Genomic DNA, 14,775 nt, shown 5'->3' on the forward strand with positions numbered 1-14,775 from the left:
TGCCGGAAGTGCTAGCCGGCAGTTGTTTCGGTTGGCCACCTAGCTTGTGGGAGATGGGCGAGCAATCGGAGGCGAGGAACCGGACGGAAGGTTAGCGATTCGAAGGCAGTTCGGCGAAGGGACTGAGCGGCTATCGCCCAGTAAAATCATGGGTCCGACCAGGCACTGGGGAGAATGGTTCCTGAGCCATCGGGTACCCCCCGCCGGGGTGTTTGGTGTGGCCTCTCTTGCCCGAGTCGCCCTGGTTTTCTACGGGGTCTTCCAGGACCGGACGTTGCGCGTAAGGTACACAGACATTGACTACCACGTTTTCACGGACGCCGCGCGTTTCGTCACGGAGGGACGCTCGCCGTATCTGAGGGCGACCTACCGTTACACGCCACTGCTGGCTTGGCTCCTCATTCCCAACATCTACCTCAGCGACCTCTTTGGAAAGTTTCTCTTCATCAGCTGCGACCTCCTCACGGCTTTCCTCTTATACCGCCTGCTGCTGCTTAAGGGGTTGGGCCGCCGCCACGCTTGCCGTTACTGTGTCTTTTGGCTTCTTAATCCCTTGCCTATGGCGGTGTCCAGCCGAGGCAATGCGGACTCGATCGTCGCCTCCCTGGTGCTTATGGCCCTGCTCCTAATAGAAAAAAGACTCATCGCGTGTGCCGCTGTATTGTATGGTTTTGCAGTGCATATGAAGATGTATCCGGTGACATATATCCTTCCCATAGCCCTCCACTTGCTTCCCGAACGCGACGACAGAAGCCTCTGCCAATCCCGGCATTCCTTCCAGGCTCGTTTTCACGAATTCCTGAAGAGATTGTGTGGTGGGGCTGTGCTGGTCTTTGTAGTAGTTGCTGGATTCACATTTTTTGCTCTGAGTTTCGGTTTTTACTATAAATATGGTTGGGAATTTTTGGAGCACACCTACCTTTATCACCTGACTAGGAGAGATATACGCCACAACTTTTCTCCATACTTCTACATGCTGTATTTGACTGCAGAGAGCAAGTGGAGTTTTCCCCTGGGAATTGCTGCATTCCTACCACAGTTCATCTTGCTTTCAGCAGTGTCTTTCTCATATTACAGAGACCTTGTCTTTTGTTGTTTTCTTCATACCTCCATTTTTGTGACTTTTAACAAAGTCTGCACCTCCCAGTACTTTCTTTGGTACCTCTGCCTACTGCCCCTTGTGATGCCACTAGTGAGAATGCCTTGGAAAAGAGCTGTAGTTCTCCTAATGCTGTGGTTCATAGGGCAGGCCTTATGGCTGGCTCCTGCATATCTTCTTGAGTTTCAAGGAAAGAACACCTTTTTGCTTATATGGTTAGCTGGTTTGTTCTTCCTTCTTATCAACTGTTGCATCCTAATTCAAATTATTTCCCATTACAAGGAGAAACCCCTGACAGAGAGACTCAAATATGACTAATATTTGCTCCAGTTCTGCCATTTCTAGTACATTATGATTGTTCTGAATAGAGCAGGAGAGAGCTTTGGAAAATTTTTGAACATCCTAAGCACTGAGGTGAATGTTTAGTTTGGAGCATAATACCCTGATCCCACAAATTAAAATGAATGTCTGCCTTATGTATAAAGGGGACTCAGTATTAAGGTCCACCCTTTAGAAATGGAAGGGATGTTTGAAAATGGAAGGGCTGATGAAACTATTGGATATTAAATTTTTTTGTAGAAAAATACAGAAATACTGTTAGAGACATATGGTCTGAGTATTTGATCTGGTTATACTACGTTACTGTCTGAAGCAGTCTTATCTTTAAACCCCCACTTTTTCTTTCTAAAGGTTTCCTGATAGCTGTGGAAACTCACAAAATGTTACTAAAGCACAACTTTTAGATGGAAAATGTTAAGTGATACGACTGTATGTATTTAGTTGGGGAAAATTAGTTCTGTATTAAAAGTGGGGGCTTAGAAGATAAAGAATTCAGAGCATTTAAATTGTAATCATATTTTATGTATTTGTTTTATAACTTAGTTTTTCAGCACTTGGTCCCAGTGGTATTAGATTACCATTTGGTCTTATACAAAAGGGATTAAATTTAAATTTATCCATTTTTAAACTTGAGTTATTACATATTTTAAAATAGCATCTTGCTTTTGATGTTTGAGGTCTGCAAACTTACGATATTTTAGTGTTCTCATATTTGTTTTTAATTCTCTGATTTTTAAAAAAATATCATCTAGAATTTAAGTTAATCAAGTGTTATCTGTTGTAAAAATGAATATTAATATATTTTAGGTAATAAAAATTCAAATTGTTAGTATGGCATTTCCCAGCTTAGAAGTACCCCACTTGTGAAAATACCATCATAGAAATAGAGACCTGCATGAGAGACTGCTGGAAAGCATATGAAGCATCCTAAGTATCCATTAGTCTTTTAGACCAGGAATACAGGGAAAGATTGTGAAAATGAGGCTTTGCAGGTCCATTTCCCTTATTACTATAATATTTCTGGGAAAAAATGCTTTCTGAGTTTCATCCAAGTACCCTAAAAATTTTTTTTTAACATAGCCCATTAAGGCTGGGGATTTCCTAACACTAACCTACAATAGTAATATATGAATTTGATTTTATGATTGTGATTTTAAAAGATGAATAATTTAACAACATTGTTCTTCCATGATAAAACAAATGAACAAACACCCTCCAAAGAAGTAGTATATTTCATGTCAGGTCAGGCTTAAAAAAGCCTTTGAGAACAAGTTGTGTCTATGTGGTCATAATTAAGAATGCTGTTACTGGCAGCATTTTGATGAACATCTTCTTGGGACCTGCCATTAGAAAAAAGGGAAGAATAGATGACTTTACATGGGTTGCTGTTTTTGTGAAAATAGCAGAGACAATCTAATCTTATATCCTGCATTAAGTATTATCTCTTGGGCTCTTAGTTTAAAACTGTTCACTAGTGGCCTTCCAGCCATGCCATTTTTCTCTTTCATTTTTTTTTTTTTTAATAATAGAAATTAAAAATCTTTTTGGTAGAACTGGCAGGAAAATGGGTGGGTAACATAGAGTTCTTACATCCCTATATAATTGCCCTTTTGGTATTCTTCCTGACTATTTTTTAAAATATGTTTACTTATTAATTTTTTTTTACTTGAACATTTTTTATTGTGGCTTACTCTTCATACTTATATTGAAATTACAAGGAAGTTTACCTTGTAAGTGCATCATACTTCTGTTAGATCTTTAAGACTGCTTTTAATTTTTAATATTCTAAATAAGATTTGAAACATTTTTTCATGTTTTAGGTCATTCTCTTGACATTCTTAGAAGTCAGTGGAGTTCTGTTGGGGTCTTTGGAGGGAACTTCAGTTCCAGATCCTGCCCTGCAAGAAATTCTCTACCAAAGAACTATAGGTGTTTCTTAAAAGGTACAAAGTTTATATGCTGCAAAGCTTATATGGTGCAAAAAATGTAGTAAATTAACTTGAGATTATTTTATTTGGTTTCTTGGGTCTTTAAATTTTTTTAATTTTCTGGTTCTGTAAAATCTTTTTTTTTTGGTCTTTTATTTGCAATTTTTTTGTTTCTTTATTGGTCTTCAATCACACCTAAAATTATATAGCACTTTGGTTTTTTTCCTACATAATTCTTTTTGTTTTTATACTACCCCTGAAGATAAGTGTACCCATTTACAGATAAACATTAATTACTATCATACGAGGATTGATTCTCAAGATAGTCTGTGTTCAAAGCAGAGGTAACTATGTAACTTATTCCATAGTTGCCTTAATGTCTTCCAGATGTGATCCCTCAATATACCTAGATAAATTCCTTGGATTAGGTCTATTGGAAAGGCTAATACTACTCCCTATCCCCACACAAATAAATTTCTTTCTTAAAATCATAGGTTTTAGTTAATGATTTCTTACCATCTGGCTGAATGACTATAAGTGACATAACATTGTTTTAAAAGTCTTGTAGGACTTGTATTTTAGTTAATTGACTTTAGCTTAGTATGGGATATATTGTTATTTCCTCATCAGCTTTTTCTGCACTACCACCCACATTTCAACCATCTGTATGATGAGTGAAAAAAGGAAAAGATGGAAAATTTCACCTGGGACAATACCTAAATGCAATTATTCCCTGCCCCCCATACATTTTTATGAACAATTTTTTTTAGATTTTATTTATTTATTTTTAGATAAGGGAAGGGAGGGAGAAAGAGAAGAAGAGAAACATCAATGTGTGGTTGCCTTTCAAGTACGCCCTACTGGAGATGTGGCCTGCAATCTAAGCACGTACCCTGACTGGGAATCAAACTATCAACTTGATTCACAGGCCAGCACTCAGTCCACTGAGCCACACCAGCCAGGGCAGTTATGAACAGTTTTAAACATTACTTATATACCTACCACCTAAGTTCAACAATTAACTTTTTGCCATATTTCCTTTATGTACCTATTTTATTCATATTTTTCTGAATTGTGAAGTTGCAAACATCACTGAACTTCACCGCTAAATACATTAGCGTGCATTTAGGCACTGTCCCAGATGAAATTTTCCATGAAGGAGTAGAAATATTTTCTTACAAATCTTTAGTATTACTTAGTATAATTTAACATCCTGTCCATTTTCAAATTTCTCCAATTTTGTGTTTAACCTTAACATATTCTTGGACCTCAAAGATTCCCTGAGAGAAAGCATGGCAGATAATACATAATTAAGAAGTTTGGATCTTTTCTTGGCCTTTAAAACAATGAAAGGGATTTACCTTCCATCAAAGGTGAACAAATAATTCCTTTGTGCAAGTCTTTCTGTCTCCTTCCTAAGAAAACATAGGGTAGTAATCATCTCTAAGAAGTTCTCCAAATAAAAGATTATGTGTTTTGGATTCCTGATATCTGCCTTCACGCCCACCCCCTGCCAATAACAGATTAACTGATTTTATATCTTGATGGTAATTTCTGGCTTTTCATAATTAACTGATTTGGGGTACCTATTCTGCCATATGTGGTTTCTTGTAAGTTTCACAGCAACACCTTAGAGTTGGTCTTCACACTCCCCATTTTATAGAAAAACAAAGGCTCAAAGATTAAATGACTTACTAAGTGACAGGGCTAGAATTTGAAGTGAATTTTCACTGACTAAATGTCATACTCCACTACATTATGTTTTGGATTTTTCCAAAGTGCCCAGACAAGATTGCTGCAAAATAAATGGAACTCAACATACCCTAATAAATGTCTTGCCAATCAATTTGTCCTTCCTAATCTTTTAGGTATTTGCTTAGGAGAATGTTCTTTTGCAGTTGTGCAAAAGTTTCTGTTGTTCTGAAACTTTTTAGTAATTCCACACCCTTTAATAACCTCTTCTCTTTTCAAATCCAAATCTTCATATCCAAATCCTCTCACAAAATTATATAATTTCTTCGTTTCTGCTGACTCCATAATGCCCTTTCTCTCCATAGCCTGGTTTAGTAAGTTGATATGCTGAACCGTACGTTAACCTGGGTGTTTGTAAATCAAACTATGGAAATAATTTGGCCATAATTTCCAAAAGGTAAGCGACCATTGTTAAATTTCTTCTGCTCTGCAGTGTGTATTCATAGAAATAAAATTTCATGACTTAGACTAATGGCATGGCATAAGAGAGCTCAGATTCAGATAGCTTAAACTCAAATCCCAGTGTGTGACTTTGGGCACGATTCTTTTCACTAGATAAATTAGTTTTTCTGTCTGTGTAATGGAGATTGTTTGTAAGGATTAAATATGGTAATATATCCAAAGTGCTTATGCTGATACAGAACAAGCTATTCCCCATTACCTTCCCAGTTTTAACATTTGTTTACAGGTCTTTAAAGAAGGAGCACCTTTTTTAGTCTAGACTTAAGCCTTTCCCCCCAGCCTAATAGCAAAAACCTGGGTTTATACTAAATAACTTTTAACTTCCTGTTACTATAATCTTTATTCCTTCTAATCTTTTTTTTAAAGATTTTATTTACTTTTAGAGAGAGGGGAAGGGAAGGAGAAAGAGGGAGAGAAACATCAATGTGTGGTTTCCTCTCACGTGGCCCCCTCCGGGGACTTGGCCTGCAACCCAAGCATGTGCCATGACTGGGAATCGAACCAGCGACCCTCTGGTTCATAGCCCGTGCTCAGCCCACTGAGCTACACCAGCCAGGGCTATTCCTTTTAAACTTGATCTAGTTCATTGAAAAGATAGTTATACATGAAAATGTATGTACAGCAAATGTCTGGTTCTGGGTTGATAATTTTGTATTTGTGTGTTCCTGTCATACATTAGCTTATTCTAATGAATGGAGGCTTGGCTCAAGTCCCTAAATTACACAGCGTTTCTTTTCTCCTTTGTATTGAGCGGTCATTTAAGGATTGATGCTCTGTTGATAAAAGCATGTGTCTTCTGCCTGGATCAAAATTATCAGAGTAGCAGAAGCATTTATTCAGCGCTGACCCAGGAGAACCATTCATTTAGTCAAAACAAGCATTCATATTCATTATCCTGAACAAAAGCCACACTAAATAGGAATATTTCTAGCTGCTCACTTTGCTAATTTTGGGTTGGCTGAAAAGTCCTATGATTTTTTCCATAAAACTAAAGGCACATTTTTCATTTTCACTAACAACTTCAGTGATAATGAATATTTTGAGTATGTTGGCTATCTCCCACGTGGTACAATGTTGATTGTTCTCAATGTCTCAATTTGATCGCTATGAACTTCAGCTGTTCTGCCCAACCATGGAACATCATCCAGCAAGAAATTTTCAGCACAAAACTTCGCAAACCACTTTTGACATGTTCCATCAGTCACAGCAACCTTCTCCGTACTTCCACAAATCTTTTTTTGCGTTTCAGTCACATTTTTACCTTTCTTGAAATAATAAAGTGTATTATGCCAAAAATGTTGCATATTTTCTTCCATCTTCAATATTAAAGTGGCTACACAAAAATTCAATTTTGATGTTTTTTAAAAATGCATGCTGATATGACAGCTCTCACTGTATGGTCTAACAAAATTGTTTTGAATGAGGTAAACGACAACTAAACGCTACTAGTAGAGCCATCTTAAGGAAAAAATGAACTTTTTGGCCAACCCAATATGTATGCTATATAAAATGAAATGACACTTACAGTGACTATTTAAGAGTATGAATATTTGAAGCCCAGTTCATTTCACAAAGGAAAGTTTCAGCTTTTGCTGTCCATTCTTTTGGCAATAGTTTATAGATCCAGGACCCATGTCAGGTCTTGTAATAGATGAGTAAGACAATGTCTGTGCTCTTGAATTAACACTAAGAAACATACCTTATGAGTAAAATGCTATATGAGACCCTATTCCACAACATTTCTGTGATTTGTAAAATGGGGAAGTAGAGAATAATACTCTTCCTAATTTACAGGTTAGAAAATTGAGGCTCAAATAAGTGACTTTCCAAGGGCAAACACCTTGTTAATGGCAAGACTAGGTCTTCTAATACTACTGTGTTTTGCAAGTCCTTAATTCCATATGATGACAGGTGATTTCAGTGACAAACATTTATTTACCAAATGCCATTTAGGCAACTACTTAGCAAAAGGCTGTGTCTTCTATGTGCCAGGCATTGTTCTAGGTATTGTGGATACAGCTATGAGGTACTCTTCATGGAGCTTACATTTTTATGGGAGGCAAAGGATAAGCAAATACACGATTGTGATGATTGTCATAAGGAAAAAGTAAGGCAAACTGAGGAAGTAGAAAGTGATGGCAGTGAGGAGAGGAGCGGGTACTGTTTTAGATAAAGTACTTAGAGAAGGCATCTTAAGGTGGCATTTGATCAGAGACCTGAAAGAAGTGAAGATAATATTCATGCAGGTACCTGGGAAAAGTGTACCTTGCTGAGTAAATAGTGCAAAGGCACAGAGAGAAGAATGAACTTGGCATATTTAAAGTGCAGTAAGAAGCTTTTTTAGCGCCATCTGCTTGAGGCCCCGCCTCCTGCTCCTCTCACTGCCACCCTGAGTCACTCACTATGCAGCTCTGGCTGTCTGGGTACCTGTACTAGTCATCGATATTTGGAGTTCTTACAACATGGCAGACATTGACGACAAAGAACAGTCTGAACTTGATCAAGATTTGGATGATGATGAAGAAGTAGAGGAAGAAGAAACTGGCAAAGAAACAAAAATCAAAGCGTGTCAGCTGACTCTTCAGATAATGCAAAATCCTCAGATTCTTGCAGCCCTCTAAGAAAGACTTGATGGTCTGGTGGAAACACCAACAGGATACATTGAAAGCTTGCCTAAGGTAGTTAAAAGATGAGTGAATGAATGCTCTCAAAAACCTTTGAGTTAAATGTGCACAGGTAAAAGCCAAGTTCTATGAGGAAGTTCATGATCTTGAAAGAAAGTATGCTGTTCTCTATTAGCCTTTGTTTGATAAGCGATTTGAGATCATTAATGCAATTTATGAACCTACGGAAGAAGACTGAATGGAAACCAGATGAGGAAGATGAAATTTCGGAGGAGCTGAAAGAAAAGGCCAAGATTGAAGATGAGAAAAAGGATGAAGAAAAACAAGACCCCAAGGGAATCCCTGAATTTTGGTTGACTGTTTTTAAGAATGTTGACTTGCTCAGTGATATGGTTCAGGAAAATGATGAGCCTATTCTGAAGCACTTGAAAGATATTAAAGTGAAGTTCTCAGATGCTGGCCAGCATATGGTAAAAACTTTGAAATACTTTTAATTTTGTAACATTAGGTGTATACAGATAAATAAATGGATTTTTTAAAAAGGATGTGACATTCGTGGGAATGAGAAGAAATTAAAAATGATACTTGGTATACTTAATTGCTGGTAAAAAATAAATGTTTGGATGTTGAAAATGTGAAAAAAAAATACAGTAAGAAGGTGAGTATATCTGAGTGGAGTGAGCGAGGACCAAACAATGTAATTCACAGCATCTAGTGAAACAACATGAATGCTCATTGAAAAATACAATTTACATTAGCATTTTACCAGCCTATAATAATAGTAACTTGGCTCAACCTATTTTCTTCTTGATTTTTGATGTTAGTTTGTAAGGAAGATGAAATATATATAAACATACTTGAACAGTGCTACAAAATACTTTCACATACTATTTTCAGACATGAGAATTGTTTTTAATTCTGTTTTTATAGATGAGAACCCTAAGGCTGAGAATATATGCATTTTGTCCAAGGTCAGATTTTACTAACTCTGACATGAGACCGTACCAGAATCCAGATCTTCCAGAGCCAAATTTACCACTCTGTTTCTCTGTACTGCCCTTATCATTTACATACAATGAGAAAATGATGCTATGGACCATAGAAGGCAAGATATTCAGGAAAAATTTTTTCACCAGACAGATCATTTAGTAAACATTTATTAAGAGCCTAATTTGTGCCAGACACTAAGACTGGGGTTATAAGGATGATCGTGACAACAGTCCTGGCTTCAAGAAACTCACAATATCTAATAGAGGACACCAATGGAAAGATGACAACGTGACAATGGCTAGAGCAAAGTGCATATGAAATAGTTGGGAGAACTTCACTAATCCATCAACTAGCCGAGGCTAGCACAGAATTTGGTACATATTAGTATTAATGAAGGAAACATATTATACGAAGGTGGATCTAATGTCTCAGTAATCTATATAAGCAAACCCAAGCCTGTAAATGCCTCAAGGTTAAGAAATCAAAACCTAAAGAAAATCATTCACCAACAGCCAAGTTGGCTTTCCCAAATAATACAACAGCTTAATTTACAGCAAATAAATTTCTTGCTTTGCTTCCTCCTCTTCTCTATAGGAGACTTTCCCCTAGTTCCTGTGGTTGGAGCACACCTAAACACTTCCAGTTTCACTTTCTCAAATAAAATTTTGTTCAAATAAACTCTTAAAAAATTAAATATGCCTCACTACATACTGAGATGTTTGTCATCTGTTTTTCTTTCTTACTAAGTTTTGGGGGCTTTCTTTGAAAATTATACTTTTGCTAATCCTTAGCTCACAAGACATTTTATGATCTGCCTCTACATCTCTGGCTTTACTTTTTACCTCACCCACCCTACAGTCACATCAAATTATATTACCTCTTTATGCCTTTTCATCTGCTGTTCCTTTGGCTAAAACATTCTTTTCATTCTCAGGTTTCTCTGAACAGCTCCTATTCAGTTTAAGGATGACCTTCACAAAACATTCTCTGAATCAGTACCTCTATTATGTAGTGCAGATCACATTGTACTGTAATTTCCCATTTGTGTGTCTTACACACAGAAATGGCCAACAGTGATTATTTCTTATTCATTGGTACTATTTTCCTGGGACTTTCCCAGAACCAAGCAAAGATGAACAGGCATAACTGATGTCTCCAACCTTCTGGGTGTGCCCCATATTCTCCTAGGTTTGTTGAATTGAGTTGTACATAAATCTGTCAAATGAAAGCTGGAGTAGTGGGATCCTTTGCACAATTAATGGCAGCAGCTGTGAAAAAGAAGAGCAGTTTCTGGGTGCTTGTCATCTCTAAATGCCATTAGTATCCACCAAATTTTCTAAAATAGAATCTTATAATCGCCTTTTATTCCTTCTTCTTCACTTGCTATCTTCCTCCTCATCTAATCAGTCACTAAATCCTGTCAGTTCTATGTTTTAATGTCCCTGGAGCCTACTGGCATCTTGCTATTGTCATTGTTGAGTCCTATTCAGGCCCTCATTATCTCTCATCTGTAATGAGTAGCTTCTGAATGGTTGTCTTGCTTCCCATTTCTTCTGCCCTTCATTTCACCTCTCATTTATCCTCCCCACTGCTGCCAGAGTGTTTCCAAAGCAGATCTGATCCTGTCACTATCCTGATGAAAGCACCCTGGAGGTCTTTGTGACTTGTAAGAAAAAGTCCAAATTACTTAGCGTCCTTCATCTTGCACTGAATTTGTAACAGGGTGCAACCAAGGCGGGGCCCCAAATAGGGATTTGTAATGGGGTTCAGAACTCAGGGTGTTCAAGAAATATTAGAGAAAAAAATATATATATGATGTCCTCGCCCCCCACCAGTCTGAGCTGGGGGATGGGACACATGGAGCAGGGCCATTGAGAGCTGTTTTGTATAGCAACAGCTCTGCAGTTAACCTCTGGCATGGTTACTTAACATATCTATAACCTTTAACTGGTTTCATAGATATGTTAAATAGCTGTGCCCATGCTCTTTGAGCCAGGGGGATGGGAGTGACTTCAACCCAGGATGTAACTGGGAAGCAACTCCTCCTGGTTACAGTGCGTGCATGAGAGCTTGGAGATGATTGGCTCCATGCCATAGGGCCATGCCTGCCCGGATTTATTATGGCAGCCCAGTAAATCTGGAAGAATACAGGAATGTTGGCAGGTGTAACTGATTGTAGGAGGAGTCGGAAATGGGGCTGCAGAGGAAGATCGACACAGGGATTTAAAACCTGGGCGCGGCAGCCATACCAGAGAGAGGATCATACGGCTTTGGAGGAGTAAGGGTGCACCACACGGCTTTGGTGGAGTGGGGACCCTGTGGCTTGGGCAAGAGTCAGGACGATGTGGCTTTGGGTTGCTCCTTTTTGCCACATGGCTTAGGAAGCAGGAGAGACTTTGCCTGGAAGAAAAGGGGTGAAATGACTCTTGCTGGTGGGCCATGAGAAGGTGCCACATGGCTTTGGATTAACTGGAGATCACGGCGGTGACACAGCGGATGGTGCCGGAACCACAGACTTCTGCTTTTCCTGGGATATGGTACCCTGGACTGGGCAAAGGGGAGAAGGAAGGACTGTGTGTTTGTGGTAAAGAACTTTAGTATTTTAATGAAGACATTAAGTCATTACTCTTAAGTCTGTATAACTTTTAAATAAATAATTCCTTTTCACCAATCTCTGCCATTGAGAGACGTCTTTCCTCTGGCGGCTGGCAAAGCGAACCTAGTAGGTGGGGGGGAACCCCAGAGAAAAAGGGGGGGTCCTTTTGGTAATAGCATATTGTTCACCCCATCCCAGGTTTGTTCTGTAACAAATTCTCCTCCTTAGCCTCACTGTAGCCCTCTGGATAACACAGTTTCCTGAAATTACTACACTATTAAGCCTTTGCTCATTCTGTTTCTCTGCCTAGTGTACTTCTGTTTTTCTGATGAACTTCTACTCATTTTTCAAGACCCTACTCATAGGCCCCTTCCTCTATTGGGAGACATGTAAGGTGAACTTATGAAGAGAGATTAACTATTAAAAACAAAAATAGAGCCAGAATTGTGTAAGGTTTGGTAAATAATCTTTATTAATGCACATTGTCTATTATAGTTTCTTATTTGTCTCTTTCCAGGTTGGTTAGTGATGTGGATCCTGGCCTGCAGGATCCTGTGTTGTGGCAGCAATATACAAATACACATGGACTACAGAAATCCTGTGGAGAAAAAGGGATGGCATGGGCACTCTCTAAGTGAGAGAGGGTGAGAGGGCTAGAAAGACTCCAAGAGAGTGCCAACCCTTGTCTAGACAGGCTTTTATTGCTTTTCTGGGCACATTACATTGAGGATGGTCCTCATTTACTATGCACAGGTTCACTGTAGGTGATTACCTTTTACGGACAACAAAGGACAGAATACTGCTAATTACTTCAAAGAGAAGGATGTTACAGCTCAAGGGGGAAAATGGTCACACTCCATACTTGGGTGGTTTAGCACAGACTTTAGGAAGTTAAAGATACTCAGTAAACATTTGCTGCCTCAATTCAGGGTGAGGAAGAGTTTTAGCAAGAGCAAGTCTCATGGCAGTCTAGGTACAATGCAGGCCTGGTTACCCATGGGAGAACCTATGTGCGGGCATGGGTCCTGCCCGCCAGCCTCGCTCCCCACTGGCTTTTCCGAGTGGGGGCTGGGCCGCATTTCCCATGCGTGGAACTGTTCCCCATAGGTTAGCTCTTGGAGGACAAAAATTGTTTTGTGTTTATATCCTTAGCATCCAACATATATGACATCCAATAAATGTTTGTTCAATAAATGAGGCTGGAATGGGGAGGGAAGAAATGTTTACTAAGCACCTGTTGGGAACCTTTTCACATACTTCATTTCACTTCATTCTCAAAACGACTTGAGAAAAGTATTATTTTCTGACAAGAAAACAGGCTCAGATAAATAGTACTTTTTCAAGGTCATAGGCCTATAAGGAATGGAGCTAGGGTTAGAACCTAAATTTGTCTGACTGTGGACCTTTTCTCTATTTGGTGATTCTCAGTTGGGGGCAATTTTGCCCCTTACTTTGGCAAAATTTTTGGTTGTCACAACTGGAAAATGTTACTGGTATCTAGTGAGTACAGACCAGGATTACTGTTAAACATCCTACAATGGACAGGACAACCCATACAAGGAATTATCTGGCCCTAAATGCCATCCCTGACAAGGTTGAGAAACCCTGCTCTAGACCATGCTGACTCTATTGAAAAGTAAATAATCAAAATAAATGCATTCACCAGGAAGCTGACTGGGCTGAAAAGAAGCCTTAGGGCCTTGAGGCCAATTGTGACCCACTGGCATTGTGAGGAAAAAAAGACTTTTCTGTTCAATCTCTGATCTGCCTCCAATCTTAGGATTCTTTACTGCATCCACCCTGCCTTTCTTTTTTCCATCTTTCTTCTCCACTTTTCATTTTCCTCAGTTAATTCAAATTTAACTTGGAGAATGCAACCCAAAAATCTCCAACATTTTTGGACCTCTTTTCTAATTAGAAGGTAGAATTAGTACATAAGAAACTGCAGGTTTCAAATTAACAACATCTTTAGAACCTGGGAACTGGGCTGAAAATGTTACCTTCTAAAATTAACAAGTAATGAATGAGATTAATCACTGTGATAATCTTGCCAGGAAATAAACCACCTAATAAATTCTTGATAAGTGTGCTACTAATAAGACTTGGCTGTTCCCTAATCTCAGCCAGGTCCAAGAATAATACCTCCCCATGAAGGAAAGCATTTAAAATGGAACTTATGTGACATTAACTGTTATCTAGGACAATGTAAAATGTCTTGGGCAAGTATTCTAATGGAGGAAGCTATTAATGATTCATAATTCTAAGAGTTAGAGAAATTTTCTTTTTCTTTTGTTTTTTTGTCAGCACGGTAAACTCAAAGAGGGAGGAGCCAGGTTTATTTTATTAGTATCTCTGGCAGCAGAGGTGTTAGAGAAGGGTAGGAATTAATGGTGGTGTGTGTATAGTGATAGAAGGATGCCACAGAAATACTATTCCTAGCAAAGTGATTCTGAGAACTTTTGTTGCATGCAGATGTGTCCACACGTGTATGAATTTTTTTGTGTGAATGTCTGTAGCTTTTGTCAAAGGAGTCCTGACCTCTAAAAATTGAAGCCCACTACCCTGCAGATTGAAACATAGGTAATGAGGGCATTGAAATAAAAATAAGATAACCCAGGAAAGGAAAAGGAGTGAGTTTCTTCTAGGAGAGAGAGGTTTCCCTTTCAGAGTTAGATTTATTGATGTGCATTAGCAAACACCAAAACAGAATAGAATCTATCCTCAAGGGTGCTGGAGAAAAGTTGAAAAGGGTGATGAGAGGATCTGGAGAGAATGCAAGAGAGTGTGCATGTGTGTGTGAGGGAAGAGGATGCATATTAAATGGTTATACATATACCAACATTAATGCTGGTTTCGAATTCCACAGATACCCTGAAGTAGCCAATAGTCCCCAGTACAAGAAGGATTCTGTGAGGCTGAGTTGTAGGAAGCACACCAGGTAATTAAGATAGGATTCTTCATTGTTTTAGTCAAAGATCATTTCAG

General features: G+C 38.7%; 1 protein-coding gene and 1 pseudogene across 5 annotated transcripts in view; both read left to right on the forward strand.

Moving 5' to 3' along the window:
* PIGM (phosphatidylinositol glycan anchor biosynthesis class M) overlaps positions 1-14,775 on the forward strand; it is a 46,715-nt gene continuing 31,940 nt past the window's right edge. For 2 of the 5 annotated variants that reach the window (XM_071220006.1, XM_071220007.1), the window contains exon 1: positions 1-3,381. In XM_071220006.1, the coding sequence (XP_071076107.1) occupies positions 149-1,417 (1,269 nt within the window). In that variant the 5' untranslated portion in view covers positions 1-148 and the 3' untranslated portion in view covers positions 1,418-3,381. Of the gene's footprint in view, positions 3,382-5,423; positions 8,123-9,788; positions 12,165-12,307; positions 12,615-14,775 lie in introns of those variants that run through there. The other 3 variants (XM_071220008.1, XM_071220009.1, XM_071220005.1) reach the window with 3 other exon arrangements.
* LOC112317693 (nucleosome assembly protein 1-like 1) lies at positions 8,043-9,794 on the forward strand (annotated as a pseudogene).

This window comes from Desmodus rotundus, chromosome 12, assembly GCF_022682495.2.
Source record: "Desmodus rotundus isolate HL8 chromosome 12, HLdesRot8A.1, whole genome shotgun sequence".
In the NCBI taxonomy this organism is placed as follows: domain Eukaryota; kingdom Metazoa; phylum Chordata; class Mammalia; order Chiroptera; family Phyllostomidae; genus Desmodus; species Desmodus rotundus.